We start from the raw sequence: 24,880 nt of genomic DNA on the forward strand, positions 1-24,880 counted from the left end.
CGATAACTCTCTCCTCTTTTCCATCACTGTAAAATAGAGGCACCAGTCACAAAATTAGGTACCCGACCGCAAAAGTTGCATTGTACGACGGCATGTAAAAAAGCCGAGCCGTGATTTTAAGTCGTCATGACGACATTTAAAGTCGAAAGGATGCGATTTCAAGTCATCATGATGAGATTTAAAATGGTCACGATAAAATGTAGTGATCACGATGAGATTGAAAGTCAACAATTGACGTGAGGATCCCAGTTAATATAGCGTTAACGTATAAAATCAAAAAATGACGAGAGTGTTTTCCGGCGTAGCGATCGAGTCCCACGTGACTTTAAATTTCATCGTGACGACTTCATATCTCATCGCGATGACTTTAAATTGTGCCCTGCTGACTTTAAATGTCGCCACGATTACTTTAAATCTTGTCTCTGCTTCCCCCCCACCCAATAATCCTAGTGTTCTTTCTTTATAAAGGTAATTTTTTGACAATACAATTGTGCCTTGAGATACGAGTGGCCTGACTGACAAGTTTTATTTAGATACGACCCGCCGTTCAGGTGACTTGTTTGCTTTGAGATGCAAGCAAAAAATTGTGATATGGGCAGTATCATGTGGGTGTGAATTTCACTCACTTCTCAACAATTCTTCCAAAAAAGGCTTCAAGCTGGGTATTTCCACTCCCAGTTGAAGTTTACTGCCAAAATAAACAAAAGAGAATCACACTTGGTGTATTTCGAACAACCACACGTCTTTGCTTTAAAGTCTGATAGCTTAATGGTAGTACATAATGGTAAACGACATAGACGGGCTAACAGAAAGCATTGGTGTTGCGGTGTTACAAACCTTTAACACAAGGCGTGGAGCAACACATAGACAAATAATATTAAATAATACTCAAATATAGATAAAGAATATATGCTTATATTCTTTATCCTCTGTGAAGAACAATTTATTTTACTGGGGCTTACTGAGGAGCTGAGACCGCCTCTATATATGTCTGTATTATACTGCCCCCAATTGGCCGAATCATGCACACCAGAAAGAAGCAGCACAATGTCCATTGAATTGAAGCTAACAAAATGTGGCAAAAACGGTTAAATTCTCTACATTGTATTCAATTACATCATTACTGTATGTTTTTATAAAGTACAATATTATAGAGTTACTTCCTATTTTTCATTGGATTATAGTCAGCAAGTGTTTTTCATACAAATAACAAATGTACTGTAATTAATTAGTCAGTGTAGATTAGTGGTAGACCACAGTGCAGGTCAGATTTGCAAAGAAATTCTGTATGTAATCAAAAAACAGAGGACCTACTGTACAGTAAAATATTCAGTGTATCCCAGGTCTGACGTAACCTTTATTTGGAAAATAACATTATTTTGACTTTTGTAAAAAGAACGGATGAGTGAAAGTTTGTGGCTGCATTTTCTGTAATACTGATAGTTAATTTTACCTTGTTCATTTTTGTACATGAAGTTACATAAGCATGCGTTATGCTTGAAAATATGACACACATATTTTTAAAGGCTATATTTGAACAGTTCATCTTCTGTAAAAGTGGGTCGCAATTTGGCGAAAATAAGAAAATGCCGATCCCAGGGTGACAACATTTGAGAACCACTCCAATAGAACATCCATGTTTATCCAGCCACCCTTTGCTCTACGGTCATTTATCCAATCGGAGCATGAAAATGACAAGTGTGTGTGAGAGCGTGGTCAACATTGACCTGGTGCGCTGTGTGAGGAGGCTGGCGAGCCATCAGTATTCCAGACATGGAGGCAAACTCCTGTCCCTGTCTCCTTGACTTGCCCTGCACAAGACATGGCCGCACAGGAAACATGCGTTACAGTCCACCGTTGTCGCTCAAGTCGACCAAAATCTTCATTTGTGCTTACATTTTTTTCCCCATTTTTTTGCCCTTCCTCACAAAATTTTTTTGTGCCTCCTTGATTGTTAAAAGGGACTTTAGCTGCTCTATTGAGCCGTACATCAAGATATTACGATAACAGGAGGTTTCTGTCCAGAGAAGTCGCACATAATCCTTCACAGTGCTCAGAAATGTCTTGTGTGGCAAGTCAGTCCTTTAAATACTCAAAGCGAGTGACGTGCAGAGTTTATTAGGGCTGCAACTAATGATTATTTTGATAATCAATTCGTTTGTCAATTATATTTTTGATTAAAAAAAAACTTACATTTCCATCCCTTTATTCAAAAACAGGACATTATTTGAAATTGACAGTGCAGGAATTGCATAAACATACAGTAAATTGTTTATGATTCAGTTACCAGTTTGGCGCGTAACGTCAGAAAAGGGGTAAAAATGTTAATCATTGTTTTCGAAAGTAAGAGATTTTTGTATAGGTCTTATTTTGAGCAAAGGCATTCAGTTTTCTTATAATAAGAATTATAGTTATTAATATTTACTGTTGAGAGGCTGAAATTACGAGGATTTGGACAATTTAAACTTCAACGAGGTTTCTAAACGATGAATCGATGATAAAAAATCATTATCGATTTGTTGCCGATGAATCGTTGAAGCTCTACAACTTGTATTCTCGTATTTGTTCAGAGAGAGCAGCCTGTCGTCAGTTAAATGTCAATTAGGATTTGACAATTGTGTGTGCGCACAAGTGTCCCTGTGGGAATGTTGGCTGCCATTAGCTGTGTTGCATCGCTCCACGCGAAACATCGAACATCGCATCGACTGCTGACAGCTTCTCGACACACTCCCCTTTCCAGACACAAAACACACACACACACGTGCGTGTTTGTTTCCTTCCTAACTTTGGAACCGTAGCGGACTGTTGATTACGAGGAACGAGAGTTGAATCAAATGTGACGCTTGTCTGCACGTAAACGGCAGCTCTGCTGAGAGGTTTTAAAAGAATTGCTTTAATATGGTATTTCTAGCCGGCACGGGGAACGACTGGTTAGCACATCTGCCTCACAGTTCTGGAGACCGGGGTTCAAATCCCGGCCCCGCCTGTGTGGAGTTTGCATGTTCTCCCCGTGCCTGGGTGGGTTTTCTCCGGGCACTCCGGTTTCCTCCCACATCCCAAAAACATGTGTGGTTGGTTGATTGAAGACTCTAAATTGCCCCTAGTGAGTGCGAATGGTTGTTTTGTTTCTATGTGCCCTGCGATTGGCTGGCGACCGGTTCAGGGTTTACCCCGCCTCCCGCTCGAAGATAGCTGGGATAGCCCGCGACCCTAGTGAGGAGAAGTGGTAAAGAAAATGGATGGATGGATGGTCTTTCTCGTGTTCTCTCTTTCAAACTGATACCGCTGTCAGGTAAAAGCCTTAAATCGTGACAGCTTTTTCAAATTCAATCTTTTTTTGTACGAGCGTCATCCCTTTCATCCTCTCAGCAAGCGAGTCGCAAATCCCGAGCGGTAGAGTCTCGGCCATCGAGAGAAGCATGTAATGGAATAAAGTTGAGGCAACACTGGGTGAGGCATTGCCCGTTGCCGCTCACTCGACTGGCTCTTGTCGCGCGAACAGACATTTTAGCGATGGCCAACAAAAGGACATAAGTCTTGTCTCCTGTCGCTTCTTGTCTACTCAGACGCAGACGTGACCAAGCCCAACAGCTCAGACAGCCGCGGCGAACGCCTAGACTTCTTCCTCAAACAGGAAGATGCTCTCACGGCGGAGCCGGGCTTCCTGGGTCCCAACGAATCAGAGGAGACGGGGGGAGGAGGACGAGGAGGAGGCGGTGGAAGCAGAGACGGCGGCCGCGGGATGATCTCGTCGGTCGCCAACCTGAAGGCGGCGCTGATGAGTAAGAACAGCCTGCTGTCACTGCGGGCGGAGATGATGGGAGATGATAACCCCTTGCTCTATGAGTACCTTCCCAAAGGAGGACACTCTTTGTCTTGTAAGTCCTTATTTACTGACACACAAACACACTACATCAGGGGTCACCAACATGCGTAACCTGTTCTAAAAGTAGCTAAACAGTGATTGGAAATTGTGATTTCCTCGGAATGTTGTGGAAGTGATCGTTTGAAAATGTGAACACTTGCAGAGTCGCATATTGATATTTATCTGTTTCCTACCTTGTTAAATCGTTGTTGATAATTATTGTGAGAAATCGTCAACATGATCAGTCTCTTCACATAAACAGTATCTTTAATTATTAATAGTAACTTAGCATTGAAGGTTATTTTAGCATGTTTGTTATTTCATAAATGTGTGTCACATTTGTAGCCCTTCGCATTAATCATACCCAAGACGTAGCTCTCGGTATCCAAAAGGTTAGTGACCTCTGCCCTAGACAAATATTGTAGCTTTAGTTTTTTTTACTACACTAACTTCATAACGTTGTTGGACACCAAAGTAATAGCGTATTTATTCAGTTAGCATTTGGTGAAGTATAATTTTTTTTTTTTATTATTATCCATCATTTGTTCTTATTTAAATATGAATTTTGCACTGAAAACTATTACATACACTGTAGTTGTTAGAAAAGTAGTGTAATAAAAATAAAGCTTTTTTTCCCCCATCACATCAGGAATAATCGTGATTAATATTCGTGATTACAATATTGATCAAAATAATTGTGATTATTATTATGGCCATTATCGTACAACTGGTGTTACATTCATGTGGTCCATGTGATGACACACCAGATGGTTTTGTTGATTTTAAAGAGAGTTTAACAATTCCATCTGGAAAAGAAACTGATGGATTTGTAGTGTGTAGTTTGTAGTTTACTTCCGATTAGGAACCCCTGTGAATCTGAATGAAATTCTACTCGCAGTCGGCCGGTATATTCCTATTGAGGTGTTTACATGGAGCGTTTCCATTCGTTTTGAGCTTCTAAACCGATTCGAATTGGAGTATAAGGCTCCATGTAAACCCAGCTAATGACAGGGCACTTAAAACTTAAAAAGTACACAGATGCAATCTCTCAAACCCACCTGCGGGTCAGAGAGAATCAGATGAGCATCCTCCACTGTTTCCCTTGTCAGCATGTGTCTGGAAGCTTCTGTAGGCATGCACCTACAGTATGTATGTGCGTGCGTGTGAGTGTGTGCATAGCCACTTGGCTGCACGTGGCTGTCAGTCGTCAGCGGTGACTCAGTGCGAGAACATTTTGTCGGGATAGTTTGCGCTGTCATCAAAGAAGATTTGTTTGGTTATTTGTCAAGGTTCCTTTGAGCGCATCGCCGCAGCTGTTTTTCAATTTTATCCCTCAAATGACAGTAATGTTAAAGGTTTCCAAATGATCACGCATAACCGAATAATATATTCATTTGTTATTGTAGCTGTATTCCGCCTTTAAGATTTCTTTTTAATGCATTTGCTTCAACTTTAATGTTCTGCTAAGTGATGCAGCATATTAGTAGAACCCAGAAGATCATCAATAATCTCATCAATAATTTCAATAACTGGCAATGTGAAACGTCCTAATTAACCGAGTTAACAAGTTTATGATTATTTTCAAGTTTGTGCGTGTGTGTCCGTGTCGTGTGTGGGGAAAATGATGCACGTCTCGTGTTTGTGTTCCTTTACTTTTACCGGCTAGTAATTGGACCTTTTGTCGTGAGCTTTGACTGTCTTTATACGCAGCAGAAAAACAAAGGCAAAGGAGAACAACGTGCCCCACTCACCTACAAAATGAAAGACGGGGACGCGCTCGCTCTTCTATGTCACATATGCGGGTGTTACCTCGGTACTATTGAGATTTTACCGTTGGCTTCAGAAGGAATGAGATGCTGTCACAGGCTCGCAGGATCCAGAGAAGACAAAAGACGCACTCTCAGACTCTGTTTTGACTGTGTATATGAATAGCAGACTTGGAGAATTCAGAGAATGTTCAACATTTGCTCTGTGCGGGAAAGAAAGCGCACTGAACAAAGTTAGTTTCGAAGTTTCAAGACGAGTCCAATTACCTCGATTAGACTTTTTCCGATTTGAAAGAGACCTTGGGGACGGTTTTGGTTGGTTATTCTGGAATAAGCCTGCACAAAATTGTTTTGGGAAATGGCCAACATCACCGCAGTTTGCCAGTGCTCTTGTTTTCTCCCACCGTGCATCTCCTTCACCCCCACTTCACATCCTTCCTGTCCCCTTTCCTCCCCCGACTCCCTCCATCCCTCCATCCACTTCTCCTTCACCCCTCCTTAACACTCATCCCTCACTCTCATTCCCTCCCCTTCTGCCCGCATCCTTCACTTCCTCCTTATTTGGCCGGCTCTTGTCTCTTCCCCATCTATGCTTTAGTGCGGTGGAGCATCAAAGTGTGTCTGTTTAAGATCCTGGGAAAGTATTGATCACGGGCAGGAAGGAGGTATAGAAAGGTGACCCGGTCCAATCCAAGGAAGACCTCTGAACATCAGCAATCGGCCTTGACTTTTCCTTCAGTATCTTATTTGCATATGTGCTTAGTCATTCAGGGGGTATTTACCTAGCTGTAGAGGGGAGAGGCTTCCATTTGTTATTACAACCCCAATTCCAATGAAGTTGGGACGTTGTGTTAAACATAAATAAAAAAAGAATACAATGATTTGCAAATCATGTTCAACCTATATTTAATTGATACACTACAAAGACAAGATATTTAATGTTCAAACTGATAAACGTTATTGTTTTTAGCAAATAATCATTAACTTGGAATTTTATGGCTGCAACACGTTCCAAAAAAGCTGGGACAGGTGGCAAAAAAGACACAGAAAGTTGAGGAATGCTCATCAAACACCTGTTTGGAACATCCCACAGGTGAACAGGCTAATTGGGACCAGGTGGGTGCCATGATTGGGTATAAAAGGAGCTTCCCTGAATTGCTCAGTCATTCACAAGCAAAGATGGGGCAAGGTTCACCTCTTTGTGAACAAGTGCGTTAGAAAATAGTCCAACAGTTTAAGGACAATGTTCCTCAACGTACAATTGCAACGAATGTAGGGATTTCATCATCTACGGTCCATAATATCATCAAAAGGTTCAGAGAATCTGGAGAAATCACTGCATGTAAAAGCGGCAAGGCTGAAAACCAACATTGAATGCCCGTGACCATCGATCCCTCCGGCGGCACTGCATCAAAAACCGACATCAATGTGTAAAGGATCTCAACACATGGGCTCAGGAACACTTCAGAAAACCAATCTCAGTAAATACAGTTCGGCGCTACATCCTTAAGTGCAACTTCAAGCTCTACTATGCAAAGCAAAAGCCATTTGTCAACAACACCCAGAAATGCCGCTGGCTTCTCTGGACCCAAGTTCATCTAAGATGGACTGACGCAAAGTGGAATAGTGTTCTGTGGTCCGACGAGTCCACATTTCAAATTGTTTTTGGAAATTGTGGACGTCGTGTCCAAAGAGGAAAAGAACCATCCGGACTGTTATGGATGCAAAGTTCAAAAGCCAGCATCTGTGAAGGCACCATTAATGCTGAAAGGTACATACAGGTTTTGGAGAAACATATGCTGCCATCCAAGCAACGTCTTTTTCATGGACGCCTCTGCTTATTTCAGCAAGACAATGCCAAACCACATTCTGCACTTGTTACAACAACGTGGCTTCGTAGTAAAAGAGTGCGGGTAATAGACTGGCCTGCCTGCAGTCCAGACCTGTCTCCCATTGAAAATGTGTGGCGCATTATGAAGCGTAAAATACGACAACGGAGACCCCGGACTGTTGAAAAGCTGAAGCTGTACATCAAGCAAGAATGGGAAAGAATTCCACCTACAAAGCTTCAACAATTAGTATTCTCAGTTCCCAAATGTTTATTGAATGTTGTTAAAAGAAAAGGTGGTGTAACACAATGGTAAACATGACCCTGTCCCAGCTTTTTTGGAAAGTGTTGCAGCCATAAAATTCTAAGTTAATGATTAGTTTGAACATGAAATCTCTTGTCTTTGTAGTGTATTAAATTAAATATAGGTTGAACATGGTTTGCAAATCATTGTATTGTGTTTATTTATGTTTAACACAACGTCCCAACTTCATTGGAAGTGGGGTTGTATTTATCTAGAGAAATGGCAAGAACTTGGCCATGGAACTTAACTGAAGGCGCCTTGCTCTCCGGAGCATGAAAATGGAGGCGCACGACATTGCGGAGTAAGCACAGTGCCCACCCTGATGACCAGAAAATCTCATTTACAACCGACTCCACACTTTGATACATGCGATGGGCCGTGGATGTGCCTCGGTTGGTTGTTTCAAGTGGATACCCAAAAATACAGTACAGATCATTGAAACGGGGCATTATTAGAGTTCTGCACGTAATTCAAGCTTCCAAAGGGAAGTGGCTATTTCCATCTTAAAGTTTGCTATTGAGCTGACCCTCAAAACATTGTCATTCAAATGCATCCATTTGCTGTCAGAAGCAACACGCGTCCAAGCATGCGGTACATCAAAAATACAGTGTGCATGTCAGTCAGCCTCCTGAATCCAATTAGGATCAATGGGACTTGACCCCGTTCCCCCTTTGTGTGTCAGGCAATCGATGCCAGACGGTGGATCTCGCCGGACCGTCCCCGGCTCACCTGTCCGCACTGCCGCCGTGTACACTGTGTGCAGAATGGCCAATTAACTGCAGGGATCATTCTGACATTAGTGGCCTGCTCTCATTGCAGCACATTTCGATTATATAAAAAAATCAAACAAAACAAAAAACGTCGTCTTCACAGCAAATTTCCGATGGGTGAACAAAACAAAATCTTGACATATAGTTTTGGGCAATTATTTAATCCAAATTTCGCGTGTTCCGCTGTCTGATGAAATGCAAAAAGAAGACAAAAGCAGTAAGAGCAGAAGTGGGATTTTTGTTTTATTTATTTATTTATTTTTAACATCCTGTTTCTGTTTATTCAGAGCTGAGAGGTTGATTCAAAATCTCTCTTGTTGCTCTTTCCTCAAGTACAAACGTAATTTTTGAAGAAAAAGACAAACTCTTGTCAGCCAAGCCAGAATTTGTTGAGTGGGGAGGTGGCGGGAGGAAGCAGGAGAAACGAAGCCCATTTGTCGTTGCTCAATGCTGGTTGGCTGCATTTTTATATTCAACGCAAAACTTTCAGCACAGAAAAGGTACATACCGCCGGCACCAGGCTGAAACCTCCTATGTCCAAATTTGCTCAATTTCATCTTTTTTCACAAATCGATCGGTCAGTCCCCATGTAGTTATGTTATTATTATTTTTTTTTTCATTACTGACCAAGCTAAAATGTTGAAAATGGCTTTCTCTCTTTGACGATGCAATGTTGATGGTTCAACTAACATGCCGTGTTTTTTAGGGTTTGCTGAAAAGTGATGGTTTTGGAAATACGAGGTTTCCGCCCGACGCCAGCGTGATGTAGTCTGTTGTGATGCGACATTTAACTAAATATACAATAACAACTATGAGCGATATGCATCGAATGCACAATTCTAATGAGATCTAATACAAGAGTTGCATTCAAAATGGCTTTACAGTAATGATATTGCTCACTTTTGGGTGGAATTAAAAGTTTCTTTTTAAAACTGCCTTTTTAGTACTGGTCGTGTATTTGGTTGTATTGCACAGCTGCTCTTGAATGCGTCGTCGGTTGAGTGTTTACTGTATGTGCGTTTCAAATTGCTCATCGACTCTTTCTTTCACTGTGACCTCCTCCCTCTCCGTGTTGCCCCCTCACGATGTCGCCCGAGGTGGGGAAGAGAATGGGAGTGTAGCATTCGTGTGTGTTCTGAGTAAGTGGGAGTGTCGGGCGCGGTAGTGCAACATTCCAGGAATCCGTCCACGGTCAAGCCTCAGTGTTGTGAGATTCTGTCTATTGTGTCGAGGAAGGCGATAAACGGTTCACGGGTCACCCACTGCATAACTCTGCCGGGCACACTGGCACATACTGTGGCACACACAGTAGCGGTAATTAATATAAATGTACAATGAACACAAAATTTCAACGTGGGAATAGTTAGTGGGAGGTCTGTGAGATGTTTTTTTTTTTTGTTTTTTTTTTTAATTCTGGTGTGTCTGAACTTGTTGCTGGTAAATATCCTTCCTGGTTGATGTCCTTTTGCCCTGCGTGTACAGAAAGTCGTCAGTAGAGCTGCAAGATGGCACCTCTCCAAAACAATCTCCCTTCCCGCTACAGAGGATCCTCAAGCTTTATCCTTATATGCATTTTACTCAGTCACAAAACACCAGCACACTTCACACTCTCGCAGCGCACACACACACACACACACGCGCGCGCACACACACACACATACATACACACCATCCTGTGTGCATGCATGTGGGTGGAAGGAGAAGGAGAGCAGAGGAAGCAAATGGAAAAAAAGAGAGAAGAGAAGCCCTAAGCCTTTCCCCTCGGCTGGTGGAAAGTGAAACTTCAGAGTTTTTCTTCCTCCCCCTCTCCATCGTGTTTGATAGCGCAGCACTGGCAGCCACTGTGTGCCCCTCCACCAGCACCAGCAGCGGCGGCGGCAACAGCACCCCACACGCCCCTCCTGCCCACTCTCTCCCGTTGTGTTCTGGTGGCCAGCTGCTAGCAGAGTGTGCAGTTGTACGTGAGTGGGTGGGTGAGACTCGTTTCCTGTGCTCCTCAGGGCTCCGCTCCGACAACTACCGCGGCACGCTCCGGCCAGGGGCCGCAGGGGCCACTGTTCATAACAAACAGAGGACTGACTCCTCCTCTCCTCGTCCTCTTCTTCTTCCTCATCATCTACCACCGACACCGCCACCGTTACCGCCACCGCCATCATCATCATCATCAACAACATCGTCGTACCGTCCCTCCACTCCGCCCACTCCGCTGCTCCCCGCTGAGCCTCGGTCCCCGGAGACCCCCGGTTTGCGGGCAGGGGCGCCCCGGCTGCACACAGACACCTCGGACATGGAAGTGGAGGAGACCCCCGAGGGCCCGGCGCCCTCCACCGTGTCTGAGGTAAGCGCAAAGAGCCCAGCTCAACTGCAAAGAGGTGGAGGCCGTTCCCCGGGTGCCGCTCCCCCCGCTCGGATCAAACTCGGATCCGCGTGAGTGGATGGAGCATACCGGGAAGCTGCCTCACCCGATCTTGTAAACTCCCCGTCGGGCTGAGTGGTGATGGAGGGCGTGTAGGGTGGGCATGGAGCTCAGTTATAGGACGGAGTGGATGCTATTGGGCCGATTTTCAACACTCGAGCACGTCATCACTCGGTCCGCTCGCAGTGTTTCAATCTGGCTCGTTTCCTGCTTGAAATTTTTTTCTTAGCTTTTTGTCTTTCTTTGCCGATTCTCCATTCTTTACTCATGCCTCTTTTTGTTCCACATCTTTTTTTGATATAGCCAGGCCCAAAGGGTTGCTCCTCAGTCAGTACTAGTGCTAATGTAGCTTATAGTTGTTACTTTAGGGATGACACATGGAGACACAATGGCAGCCAGCGTGTGCTTCAAGATGGCAGATAGCAGCCCAGGTGGAATCAATATTAGAAGACAATGAGAGGTTTGCTCTCGCAGTTCAGGAAATTGTTTGTTCTTTTCAGTGTGGGTGTGTGGCCGAGTGTTTTTTTTTTTTTTTTTCAATTTATTTTTTTTGTGTGCCACCGGTCTGTGCGTGTGGGTAAGTTAGCCTGCATGAGGAATATTTGATTTCAAAAGGACTTGCCTCTCAACAAGCTTCAGACAAGCCATTAGTGTACCAAGCGCCTGGCGTCGCCTGTTGTTCCTCTTTTGTGAGGACGCGTATAGGGGACTAGGAGGTGTGGCTGAAGGAATGGGTGAAAGTAGATGGAGGAGGGATGCCGTCTGGAGAGAGGCGGCGGGGGGCTCCGATTGCGGTGTTGCTGTAAATCACGTATTCATTCTCGCAATGCCTTCAAGTGCATTCACATCTTGAGTTATTTTCACAGCTCGCCTCACCTGCTTGCCTCCTACGTGCACCACAACCTCTCATACGCGCTCTGTACATTCGTGTGGAATAATGTGACATTCTGTGCTTTCAGGATGATGGCGAAAAAGATAAAGATGAGCTGAAAGAATACAATGCAGGTAACACACCGAGGCTTTGACCAGTCAAATAACGAGCGGCTATGTTGTGGCTTGTATATATTTCTTTGAATTGTGATGGTTCTCTGTTTTGTTCAGCATCAGTAGGTGACGAGTCTCCTATTGAGAAGAATCAGATGGCCAAAGCGACTTGCGCCGGTCCTCTGACAGTGCCTACGTCAGTGTTCGTGGCTTCCAGAGAGATCGAGGGGCTGGCGGCGGTGGCCAAAGAGACTAAATCGGGGGTCCTGCCAGAGACCGGTGCCTGGACCTCGCAGGGGTTTGCTTGCTCCCTGTGCAAGCGGCTGTTCAGCAGTCTGGAGTACCTCAGGGAGCACGAGTACCGCCACACTTTGTCTCTTATGGCGATGTCCCTGGACTGGCCGAGCGTGCCGAGTCCGTTCGCCCGGCCCGGCCGGTCCCGGTTTCTCCACTTCCCCCGGTCCCTGTATGGCTCGGCTGCGGCCGGGCCCAGCCCGACACGCTACCTCTGTTCACAGTGTCCGGCGAGCTTCACCCTCAAGTCCAACGCGGACCGCCATGAGAAGACCATCCATTTGAAGGAAAAGCTCATGCAGTGCGTGTACTGCCTGAAGCATTTTCGGGACCGCACGGACCTGCACCGGCACCTGTCCTCGGTGCACTCCAAAGAGAGGGGCCACGTCTGCCCGGCGTGTGCAAAGTCTTTCAGCACCCACAAGAACTTGGCCACCCACATTAAAGTTTGCTGCCAGGTGGGCTCTGTGCCAGGTGCTGTGCTAGGGGGTAGCACTAGCATGCCTCAAGATGGTGATCAAGTCCCTCTATGGAGGCTTTCCGAAGAGATGAAAGTTGAAATTAGTAACTGCAGCATTTTGGACGTAGAGAACTGAGAGGATCTAGAGAGTGCAATCTTATATTAACAGCCAGCAGTTGTTCACTTCACATGTGCATTCATGCCAAGCATGATGAGAAGGCCTCCTTACAAAATCGCTCCTTATTTTTTGAATACAAACTGAATTCAAAATTGAAAAAATGTCTATGCAAAGCTAGTTAATTAGTTGAAGTCAGCCCCGATAATACACATGTTTTGGTGCCGGGCAGTAACTTTTCATTCCAACAATTCAAATTTGCCAGGCTGTGCTGGGGTTCAACGCCCTACGCAACAACAACACCTGCAGGACATTGGCTGCACTGCACCCATTTGCTCTTTTCACCTCACAAGTATTTGAAACTAAAAAGATGCTTTCAAACTGTACATTCACAAGACTGCTAACGTCTGGCCCGTCCACCTCCAGGTACACGTTTAGCATTAGCTTATCCTCTGTCACCATAACAACCTGAGCTCGTCCCCATCCCACAGTGCAGATGGAAAGGCTGTGTTGGACAGGACAAAGCAGACTAAAACAATAGGTCAGTTGTGTCAGTCAGCTGGGCGGTGTCATTTTTTTCTCTTTCCCACATCTGGAGGTTTTAAGCCACTGAGAGTGTCGAAAGAAGGCCAGTAATTGGTCCTTTGTGGTAATAGCCCTCCTTAACCCTTGACCCCTAATCTAAAGAGGAAGTGGAGATAGGGGGCAGGTGCCCTTTAAACACAATAAATTCAGTGACGTCACTGGTGCGGGAAGATAATGGTGGGCTCAGGACTAGAGGAAAGGAACTGGGGAAATACGAGAACTGGCAGCAGGCGATTGCAGCACTCGTTTTCTAAAAAAAAAAATATCACACCAATTTCTGCCAGACATTTTCTCCTCTGAATTTACAGCAAGCATTTACTCTGCAGCTATAAAACAAAATCTTGGGCCCGCCGCACACCGAGCGACACGGCTGAAGACGACTGAACTGCCACATATTGGGCGGGTTCCGCAAGTAGAAACCGTCCGCCACTAGTTTTGCTGCAATTTGAACTTCCAGTGGCAACACGACCGTGTCGCAATGTTGCGTTTTCTCCGGCGACTCCCGTTAGGTGTTACGTGTGACCGTGAGTGTGAATAGTTGTTTGTTTATATGTGCCCTGTGATTGGCTGGCAACCAGTTTAGGGTGTACAAAGAATAGATGAATGGATAGTTTCACATGTGCCTGTGGCTAAAAAGTGAAGCGTGGAGAGTCTCTGTCACCGCAATGCACGGTTGCAGCCAATCGCCGAGAGCCTCTCAAATACCCGCACTTCTTTATTTTTCTTTTGTTTTTGTGGTTTATCAAAAAATGAATAATGCAGTAGAAACGTAATTTCCCAATAGGAACACCAGGGGTGCAGTTTTTACATTGGAGCAAGTTGGTTATCGTATGCTCGCGGCAATTTTGTGTGATAGTCGCCGACTGCCTTATTCTCGCGAGTGTCCACTTCAGCCGCGTTCGGGCCGCGTCGCTCGGTGTACGGCGGGCCCTGCTGAGTTCTCATCTCGTCCACCAACACTGAAGGTAGATGCGCAACCAAAAAGAGAAGCGTTTCCCTCTAATTCTCTCTGCGTAACTGTGCTTCCACGTATAGCCTTTCTCATACCCGCCTCCCACATGCCAAATCCTTTCAGACACAAAATCCCATTTCTCAGGTAGCACACGCAGCTGCAACAGATGGACGCTTAAGAGAAGTCAGGATCTCCTCAGGAAGCACCAAATACAGTAGTTGGGATACACAGTTGAGTACAGTATGTTGCTGTGTGTATTCAGATTTGTTTTTTTCTTTTGAAAAGGTTTCTGTATAATAACATGTACTTTGCTAAAAAAAAAAAAAAAAAGAAAAAAAAAAAATTTGAAATAAAGTCTGAATGCTGCGATTCAAATTTAATAAAATGTGGAAACTTATCCGGTGTTTTTTTGTTGTTGTTGTTGGTGTCATACACAATTCAGTAGCACAAAATAACATGTCAATCAAGCGTCTCGGGCTCTTTGTGTTCTTGCATGTTTTTTTGTTTTGTTTTGTTTGTTTTTTTGTGTGTGTGTTTGTTTTTCTGCCCCACCCCATTTTTGCTTGCTTTACTCACAGCAGAAGTCGTTGTGACGATCGAGGTAATCATTTGATGTCGTTTTAAATGTGTCGTTGGTTCAGCGCTGCTTTTTATTCAATCGCCTCCAGTCCTGAGCTTTCATGGTCACGCACTTACGTATCACAGCACCCACACACACACACACACAACGTCACCTCTTTTAAGTACCATTTAAGACTCGGCTGGAGACGTAATCCTAGACTTTGCCTCACCTGACCTTTCCCTTAGATGTGAAACTAGTGCAAACATGAGTGCTTTTTGTTTTCCTCGAATTCTTCCCTTTTGCGTGATTTTTATTTCCCCGCCGTCCGCCCCTGTGTTTATGTCTGTGTTGTCTGTCGCAGAGACCTTCTAGAGCATCTAAAGCAGACTGAATGTAATTCCAGTGTTTACGCTATCGTTTTTCTTTTAGTGCTTTAGTATAAAGGAAGAGCTGTTGCCAGGGCAACTGTAGCTTTGACTGAGATCAGGGTGGCCATGGGGATGGATGATACGTTTTATTGTCGACCACCCTGCTAATTAAATGTAATAATTGAAAAAGTGACGTCTGGGTTTATTTAAAAGAGATTCATTCCAGTCCACGCTAATCTTTTTTTTTCGTTACCTCTACCCCCCCCCACCCACCACCCCACCCCACCCCACCCCGCTCTCCACCCTTTGTCCCTGCAGTGAATGACTTCACGGTGATCCGTAAGAAGTTCAAGTGCCCCTACTGCAGTTTCTCTGCCATGCACCAGTGCATCCTAAAGAGGCACATGCGCTCCCACACTGGCGAGAGGCCCTACCCGTGTGAAATCTGTGGCAAGAAGTTCACCAGGAGGGAACACATGAAGAGGCACACGCTGGTGAGTGCAGTTGTCTCATCGCAGATAGGGGGCAGTCTCGCACAAAAACCGGGAGAATATTTGGAGAACAAAATGTCTGGCTTTGGTTTGATGGGCAAGCTATTTTTGTCAGGCCAAACACATCATTTTGGAAATATTTGACATTTATAAAAAAAAAAAAAAAAAGATTTGACCATCACACTGCTACTGCTAAAGTGAAATGTTTTGGAAGCTGTGTGAACCGTTAGATAAAAAGAACATCATGGTAACAATGATGGTCTGGGGCTGCTTTGCTTCTTCAAGCCCTGGACGACTGCATTCTCTAATTATGGAATCCCCCTCATAGTAATTAAAATCATCATTTCGGAAGTGCATTTCTATGTACTTGGGTTGTCTTTGTAAGATATTACACTTGGTTTGAGGATTGAAAACATTTAAGTGTGATAAATTTGCAAATTAAAATTGAAAGGGGGGTAAAATACTTTTTTCAAAGCACTACACAAAGGGAATTTTTGAACATTTTCTTTATTGTTCTTAACATCAATAAAAGTGGGTCGACTTGGCGACAACAGCAAAACGCAGGTCCTCCAGTGACAACAGTTGAGCACAAATTATGTCTCCTTCAATGTGTCCAAGGTACTTACTACTTGTATTTTCTCATGTTTTTCCACCTGGCAGGTCCACAGTAAAGACAAGAAGTACGTGTGTAAAGTGTGCAGCCGCGTGTTCATGTCAGCGGCCAGCGTGGGAATCAAACACGGCTCCCGACGCCACGGCGTCTGCGTCGACTGTTCCGGCCAGGGCATGGCGGCGCTGTTGGATCACAACGGCGAAGCTGGGGGAGACCTCTCTCCGGAGGAGGAGTTGTACCCAGGCGATCGCTTCCACGACGACCAGGCCGAGTGCGACGGCGAGGAGGAGATGATGGTGGAAGGGGATGGCGAGATGATCGGAGAAGGGGAGGACGAGGCGGCCAAGTGGAAGGAGTCCGGCGTAGCGGCGGAGACTCAGCGGGCGTTGGACAACGAGAAGGAGGAGAGCGACTCCTCGGCACAGGAGGGCGAGCCACAGAATGGGAGTGAGAGGGACTTTGCGTGGATCTCCTAAAAGCTGCCCTGCACCTGTTTGTGGCTTGACAACCAATCTCTGAAGATCTTTGTGGGGATCTTTCAGGAATCTCTCGACCCCCACGGTGGTGGCCCGGCCTTCCTTTTGGACGGAAACGTCGCGACAATGATTTATGAATAACCGACACACACAAGTCTTTTTTCTGCTTACCTCCTTTTACTTCCGATGCAGTGTTCTGGTCCTTCAGTCTCTTTTGAGAGTCGGACCGAGGACGTGGCGGACGCTGGCCCCGAGACTTTGTGTGTTTGCCATCACAATCACCATGGAAACCAGGGATCAGTGTCAGTGCGGGGAGGGAGGTGATCCCCCTCAGTGTCCTTTTTATTCTGCAAGTGTCTTTCCGCTAGCGAAGGGAGCGTCTCAATCTATTGCAAAGCTCCGCAGGTCGAAAGGACGAGGCGGGCGGCCCGACGGCTCACTGCGGACCGAGTCCTACTGCCACAGACTTGCACTTTAATGACGCTGACCCCTATCCGAGCCCCCCGAACCCACGGTTTACATTTGTAATCTGTTCTTGACTGACCTAAACAACTCGGCGACCGCACCTACCTTTAAAGACTTGACGTCGTCTTGACTGTTATCAGCGCATCGGAATCACTGATCCTTTGTGCAGATTGTCGTCTTATATAGCCTTTGCCCTCCAAAGGGAAGTCGGGGGGAGGGGGGAGCTTTCATTTTTCTTTCGGTTTGGCTCAAAGTTTTTGAGCCGTGTACATGAAGTTGTCTGGAATCGAAAGGGAGGCCGAAGGGGACGTTGGACATGGACGCGGCACGGGATCCGGTGGTTGTCTGCCTGTGCACCTTCGGTCGACGGCTGCCTTTGGTCATTCAAGTTTGTTTTTATTTTCCCCGCCCTCCTCTGACCCTAACTCACCTAACTCCCAAGATTTACAATATGCAGACTTTCTTTCCGCGCGGGATCTTTATTTGGGGGTGGACGAGGGCAAAGGGGTGCCAAAAGAAGGCTGAAGATCTGCCCTTGAAATCCCAAGAGTTTTGTTAGTGTTGGCTATTTATTGGTTGTGTGTTCGTGGACCTTCGAAGTCCTTCCCTTTTCTTTCTTGCTGGTGTACGTGTGTGGCTTGAGTGAGACGTATGCAAGGATGCTTCGCAGTCTTTATTGCTTTCCCAAGATTGTTTTAATATTTTTGACAGCGTTATTGACATCAATGTTTCTCGACAGCATTATTATTGACAACTGGAGTGAGGGGTCTTATTATGATAATCACAACTATGATTACCGTTGTTGATGTTACTATTATTCCTTATTATTATTATTATTATTAAGTGCTGGATGCTAAGCTTTATTTTGTATTAATTTGGGAGTGTTTTATAACTTGTACAAGTTGGAGAAGAAAAAAAAACAAAGCTTTTATACTTTGCCTTGTTGTGGACAGCAAGCCATGGGGCTTTTCTCAACCTTTTTATTGTGCCAGTTGACGCTTTTTCTGTTGTATTTGCTTTTTTTTTTTTTTTTTCTACCAGGGGGGAAAAAAAACACTGTTAACCGTCCGTTTGATATTGATTGCGACATATATTCTGCACACGCTTTTGCATCACTAATGTACACTAATTGATGAATATCGAACCAAAAACAATCGAGTACCTTGTATACATTAAGTGCTTTTGTCCCATAGTCTGTGTGCGCAGGTGCTTTTTGGATATATTCGGTGTGCTTACGTTGTTCTTTTTTTTGGTCGCGCTTTGATTAAAGTGCACACGTCGTCGTCGTTGTTGTGACTCTGAAGGGCTTCATGGCTAGCTCGGTCGAAACCGCATGTCATATGACACACTGTACAATCGAGGAAGAAGGGCGGCTTGGGGGCACACATCAGGCCTCTCTCAGCTCCAAAAGGGGCCACGGATGGACTTGCACTTCCCCAGTACACTTTCTTCACGTCTATGCTTGTAACGTTATTTGTGTTATTTATTGTGCTTTGGTTTGACCCTCTTACCGGATGATTTGGTTGGGTGAGGGTGGGCGGCCGACACAACGAAGACAGTGGTGGGTTGAATTTCAATGAATGTTTACGATGGTTGTGGAAGGAGCCCGTAGTTGTGTTGTTGTCGCCACTGTGTACAAGTGTGTGTGTGCGCGTGTGACCCCTGCACTCTTTTCACGACCTCAACCTCATCTTCTTCCTCATACCGGCTCGTACTTCAGGAAAACGTCTGCCATCAACCTCGTCGAATATGTGCCTCGATGACCTTTTGACCTGCGTGCTTTGTGAGACAATTTTGGCTGATTCTCGAGCGGGATCAGATGAAACATTTTCGAGACAAATCAAGATTCTCCTTCCCGTTGCGCGTCGATGACCGTCTGTGCCCTTTTTTTTTTTCTTTGTTGGCGTGCGCGGTCTAACTTGCATGCCCGTGTTGATTTCGTCATACCAAAGCGACGTCTTCGGCATCTCCACACAACTGTCTCATTCCACACGACGCAAAACTGGAACTGTTTGCTCTAGCGCAGAGGATTATGGGTCATTTTTCCGACGTGGACAAATCCTCATTTAGCTTGATTCACACGTGCAAATCATGAAGCCATAGATATGGGTATATCTATAGTATACTATATTTCAAAGTTGCCGCTTTTTACTTTAGAGTTTGTTCTTCTACTAAGAGTGGTGTGTGTATACCTTCATATATATGAATTTATATGACTATTATATTATTTATTTTCTCAACTTTAAGACGGTCTTTGATTTGTACAAGGTTGCACTTGAAGCTTGAGCTTTGCTTCTTTTCACTGGGATTATTGTTCAATATGAAAGACTTTATATTGATGATACAAAACCTGTGTTTGTAACAAAATGTGTTAAATAATCAAAAAAAAAAAAAAAAAAAAAAACACTGTCCGGTCTTATTTGTTTGTTTGTTTCTGTTTTGGGCAGAGTAAGTGCTCTTGTGCAGATAGTTTTGGGTTGCTAGTTCTGATGACACCGTTTTTACAGTCAACCTTGAGCCTCCGGTTTTGATGTTCGCCCAACGCCCGTGCAGGCTGACGTCATGTTTAGTGGAAGAATTAGCTTGAGTATTATTTGCAAAAACCAATCAGTCTCAATAAATTTTGAAATTGCTGCTGTAAAAAGAAGTATTTCACGTGTGCTTTTTTTTTTTTTATTTTATTAAAAAAAATTTTAAGACAGGCTGCTGTCCACAAGAGGGCAGAAAAGTCACGGTAACCAATTTTCCCTTTCAAAGCTGTTCCTTTTTTTTAAGAAGCGGTTGCAGTACTCCCACTCTCGACTGTACAAATCCGTTTGAAATAAAATAGAGTTGGGGCAAAGTAGAACTGAACTAAATACAAAATGAAATACTTGAAAACATTTTAGAATTCATGAAAATATCCTATTAAGTAGAGACTTTTAAAAAAAGTTTGCAAGTGCATTTATAACAGCTAAACACAGCCTAAATAGAATTCCGTTCTCCTTAAGGTTTAGGTACAATATTTGCATTTTTTTCTTTAAGAACCTTTGTTTTAAAACATTTATTGAGGAACATCTTTCATTTAACTTATGTGCAACACGTTTTAGGTGAATCATTATTGAAGTAGTGTTCATATTTTCCTAATTATAATCAGTGTTAATGTTCAAACTATTACAGTGGATAAATTATTTTTAATTTTGTATTTTATTGTACCTTTTTTATGTACACCCCAGTACTGTATTTTTTTAAAACTTTTTTTTAAGTGCAGTTGTATTTAACTTAAGTATTAAAAAAAATTGCATTTAGTCTCAAAGGAAATGTGTTAATCTAATTTTATTTGAACCACCTAAGGACTGTGTTTGTATTTTCCAATATTTAAGTGGAGAGTTAATGTTCAAACTGTGCATAATATTACAGTGGATTCATTCTTTTTTTAATTAGTGAAAAAATGTTTTTAAAAAAATCATGTACACCACATAATTAAAATTATTATTATTATTATTTTTTTTTTTTACATTTTTTAATTACAGTTCAGTTGTATTTAAGTATACCACATTTGCATTTACTCTTTCTGAAAATTTTGATGGAATTATTATTTATGTTTTATTTGAACCATTGAAGTACTGTCTTTGTATTTTCCGATATTTAAGTGCACTGTTTATGTTATAGTAGGAAAACAATCATATTAAATATTCTTTAATCCTGGTCACGATGGTGGTACTTGGAGAGCAAAGTATATTTTTGAAGTCGTACTCAATGTAAAAACGTTGGAAAAAAAAAAAAAAAATGCGTTTAGAGTGATTTTCCCAAGACGAGTAAGGAATCTGACGCCACATTTGTTCCATTTACTTTTTATTTTCTCTCGGTCACATGACATCACATGGATCACATGATCGGCATCATACACGCTCACTCGTCATCGCTTCAGGCCCGCGACACGGGCTTGACATTCACACAAATACTCCTCGCAAAGTGTTGCCTCCATCAGCCTAGTGATGCTGCTGCTAATGCTGATGATGACGACGAAACCACGACGGACCCCAAGGAAGACGATGTCGCGGTCGCCTCCCATGCGTCACGCATGGTACGGCAACATATGATGGGAACCATCATTATTCCATTTATTCCATGTCCTCGATATCCAGCTTATGGTCCATGTAGTTGGACAACTTTGGCAAACTAATAGAGAAACTTCTTATTATTTAGGCCAGATTGTGCACTAGTTGACAACCTAACCGGTAAATACACTGTGGAAAATGACCTTCTCAAAACAAGTTACAAATTTTTTTATAAAAACGAGACGTTTTGTTCCTAAAATAAGTGTGTGTGTGTGTGGGGAATCTGCCAAAGGAACAGGTGTAAAATGAATTAAAACAGTCTGTTTATCTTGCTGGAAATTTAGAAAAAAGTCAAAACTGTCTGAAAATATGTACAGAAATAGTTATTGCTTTTTTTTAACCAGGAATAAGATAAATTCACTAGGTAAGATTTTGTCTTTTTTTTTTGCAATATACTGTGCACTAGTAACAATACTAGGCCCAACAAGTAGTTTTGCCTCAAATTTGTCCGACTTGTATGCCAAAGTAGTCACTGATGGTGTAGTGTTGCACTCGCCTGACTATGGTGCGGGCAGCGTGGGATCAGTTCCCACTCAGTGACGGTGTGAATGTGAGTGCGAATGGTTGTCCGTGTCTATATGTGCCCTGCGACTGACTGGCGACCAGTTCAGGGTGTAGTCCGCCTTTCGCCCGAAGTCAGCTGGGATAGGCTCCGGCGCCCCGTGACCCTAACCAGGATAAGCGGTGTTGACAATGGATGGATGGATGTGTGCCAAAGTTGCCATCAAGTGGGAAAAAAAACTTACTAGTGAAGACACAATTGTTGTTGTTTTACGAGTGAAGACAAAGAGCGTACTAGTACATGGACCTTAAGCCGAATATCAAGGAGATTTAATAAATGCTCAAATGACTTAGAAAAGCCGTTTGAGCATGTATATATATATATATACATACACACATAGATAGACTTTACACCGATTTTATCGGGCTGATCGGTATCGGCCGATAATTAGTATTTTATGCTGATCGGCTTTAATGTCATAATTTGCCGATCCGATCAATGACTCCGCGTCGCCATCGTGCACAGTATATTTGAATGCAAAAGCTAGTTTATTTTTAGCCTTGTCGCGTGTCTTTTGGAGTAGTCCTGTAAATATCTGACGGCCAATAAAATTATTTTGAAAAAAAAAAAAAAAAACATGTTTGGCGGTGTGGAACAGACAACACGTCTGAGACAAACAACACGTAATGCCCGGATCAGACTACAAGACAAATTTGCTATTTCGCGATTGCACTATGTCAGACTACTGCAATAAAATCTTGTATTCCGATACCACCGCATCCCGTTTTTTACGATCATTGGGCTTTATCTCAACTCAAATGCGACCGGATACACTCGCTACCGTGGCAACGAGGACAACAAGAGTGGATCGCGCCGACAAAATGGGGGAAAACGTGTGTTGGTGGTCAGGACAGGAGAGGACGTTCGTATGTTCACATACTTTTAATACGATACGGCTCACAAGCAGAAAATCGTTATGTAGCCGAGCAAGCTAGTGGTAGCGCGAACGGTTGTACGTAAACATGCCACAAGTCTGTCGAATCATGCTCTCAAGTTTCAGTGTGGGTGAAGTAATTAAATAAAAAAATAAAGTAACTTAATTACAGTAAGTTAGCACCCATTATTTCTGTCACGTTGTAATGTTGGTTTGACCTGACTGATTAGAATGCACGATCTGACTTGAGCAGTGATTTCCAACCTTTATGGAGCCAAGCAACGTACTTTACAATTGAAAAATCCCACGGCCCACCAACAAACAAAAATGTCACAAAAAGTGGATCCATTAATTCTTGTATTTACTTCCTAATAGAAGACCATTCATTTGTTCTGTCTGTCACTATGCCTCACTGGCATAAATCGAGGAACAAAGATACATTATTTCTTGTAAACATAATTTTTTTGAGCAATTAGGTACACGAGCATATACAGTAAATGAACGGGTCATTTTAAATAGACACATTCCTCCATCTTGTGATCGGATCGGTGATCGGTTATGGTTTTTTTAAACTCGCTGATCGGTGATCGGCCCCAAAAATCCTGATCGTGTAAAGCCTAATATATATAAGAACGTACTACTACATGGACCTTAAGCTGAATATAAAAAATATCGAAAAAATGGATTTTCATAGTGACAGTCGTGTTAAGATTTCGATGTAAACCAACACATTCCACCCCTCGGATATTGGCCTCACTTGAGAGGGGAACGCACAACAAAGCCGTGATCCTAGACATGTGAAATGACCTCAGAACTAGAGCAGACAATTAATCAATGAATGAGAAAATAATTTTTAAAAAAATAAATAAATAAAATAAGCAAAAGGCTTGTGGCCCGCCGCGTAAGGCTCGACTTGATTTGGAAAGCTTTGCTGCTGATGCACGCGAAACTAAAATTCAAAACAACAAAAAAGCAGCACTGGTTTTGACATATTTGGAACACAGATACATGAGACGTCCTCGTGGCACGTTAGCTTAATGTGCTGGCTAAAAGGCTTTTTTGTTGGTTTGTTTGGGGGAAACAGTAAAGCTGAAGGAAAAAAAGGTCAAGGAAAGGAAGGGTAAAGGAGCCGTTTGAGCGTTTGTGAGATATCCTTGATATTCAGCTTAAGGGGCCATATACTAGTACCCAATTTATCCTCGCTAGTAAGACATCCATCCATGCATTTTCTGAACCGCTTATGTTCACTCGGGTCGCGGGTGTGCAGGCGCCTATCCCTGCTAATTCAGCACAATTCCGTCGTAGTTTTCGCTATTCGCGGACGATAGTGACCACCGGCCAGACCGCCAATAGCGGAAATCTGTGGATAATCGACGGCCATTATAACTGCATTGAAAATGTTGTTGTTATTTTTTTTTTTTTCACCCCCCCCCTCCATTTCTTATTTATTTATTTTGACCGCCAGAATTCTTGAAGAGGGGATAAACCGCCACTGAGCGTATTCAGGATTGGCTTCTCCCCAAAGAGAAAACAAAAAGAAAATAAAAACAGAAAAAAATTGGCGGGGGGAATCCACAGATAAGTGAATCCATGTGTGCCAAACTGTGAGTACCCACGAAAGCTTACCTAGTCGATCCATTCTTGTGAAAAGTCTTTTAACTTATATCCATTTTTAACTTTTAAATTGAACGCAGTTGCCAAGTAGTGCACAGTTTTGCCTCACTAGTAATAGGTAGTTGTCCTACTAGTATGTCGATTTTGTTCTACTAGTGAGGACAGAGTATACTAGTACATGGAGCTCAAGCTGGATATCAAGGATAACAAATAAATGCTCAAACGGCAAAAGTGGCAATAGTAGTGGAAAAAAATGTTAACTAGTAAGACACAGTCGTTCTACTAGTGTACCCTAGTTCTACTAGTGCGCTGAATTGTCTTACTTATGAGGACAAGATTCTACTAGTACGAGGTCCTTATGATGACATCAAGGAGATCGAATAAATGCTTAAACAGCTTTTGATAGGAAGGCAGTA

General features: G+C 43.4%; 1 protein-coding gene across 6 annotated transcripts in view; it reads left to right on the forward strand.

Moving 5' to 3' along the window:
* zbtb46 (zinc finger and BTB domain containing 46) overlaps window positions 1–19,964 on the forward strand; it is a 101,072-nt gene extending 81,108 nt beyond the window's left edge. For 4 of the 6 annotated variants that reach the window (XM_061698113.1, XM_061698122.1, XM_061698141.1 and 1 more), the window contains 4 exons: window positions 3,567–3,878; window positions 10,534–10,871; window positions 11,909–11,954; window positions 12,051–15,564. In XM_061698113.1, coding sequence (XP_061554097.1) covers window positions 3,567–3,878; window positions 10,534–10,871; window positions 11,909–11,954; window positions 12,051–12,823 — 1,469 coding nt within the window. In that variant the 3' untranslated portion in view covers window positions 12,824–15,564. Of the gene's footprint in view, window positions 1–3,566; window positions 3,879–10,533; window positions 10,872–11,908; window positions 11,955–12,050; window positions 15,565–15,587; window positions 15,764–16,420 lie in introns of those variants that run through there. The other 2 variants (XM_061698157.1, XM_061698149.1) reach the window with 2 other exon arrangements.
* The last annotated feature ends 4,916 nt before the right edge of the window (window positions 19,965–24,880 follow it).

Source organism: Phycodurus eques, chromosome 1, assembly GCF_024500275.1.
Source record: "Phycodurus eques isolate BA_2022a chromosome 1, UOR_Pequ_1.1, whole genome shotgun sequence".
Lineage (NCBI taxonomy): Eukaryota > Metazoa > Chordata > Actinopteri > Syngnathiformes > Syngnathidae > Phycodurus > Phycodurus eques.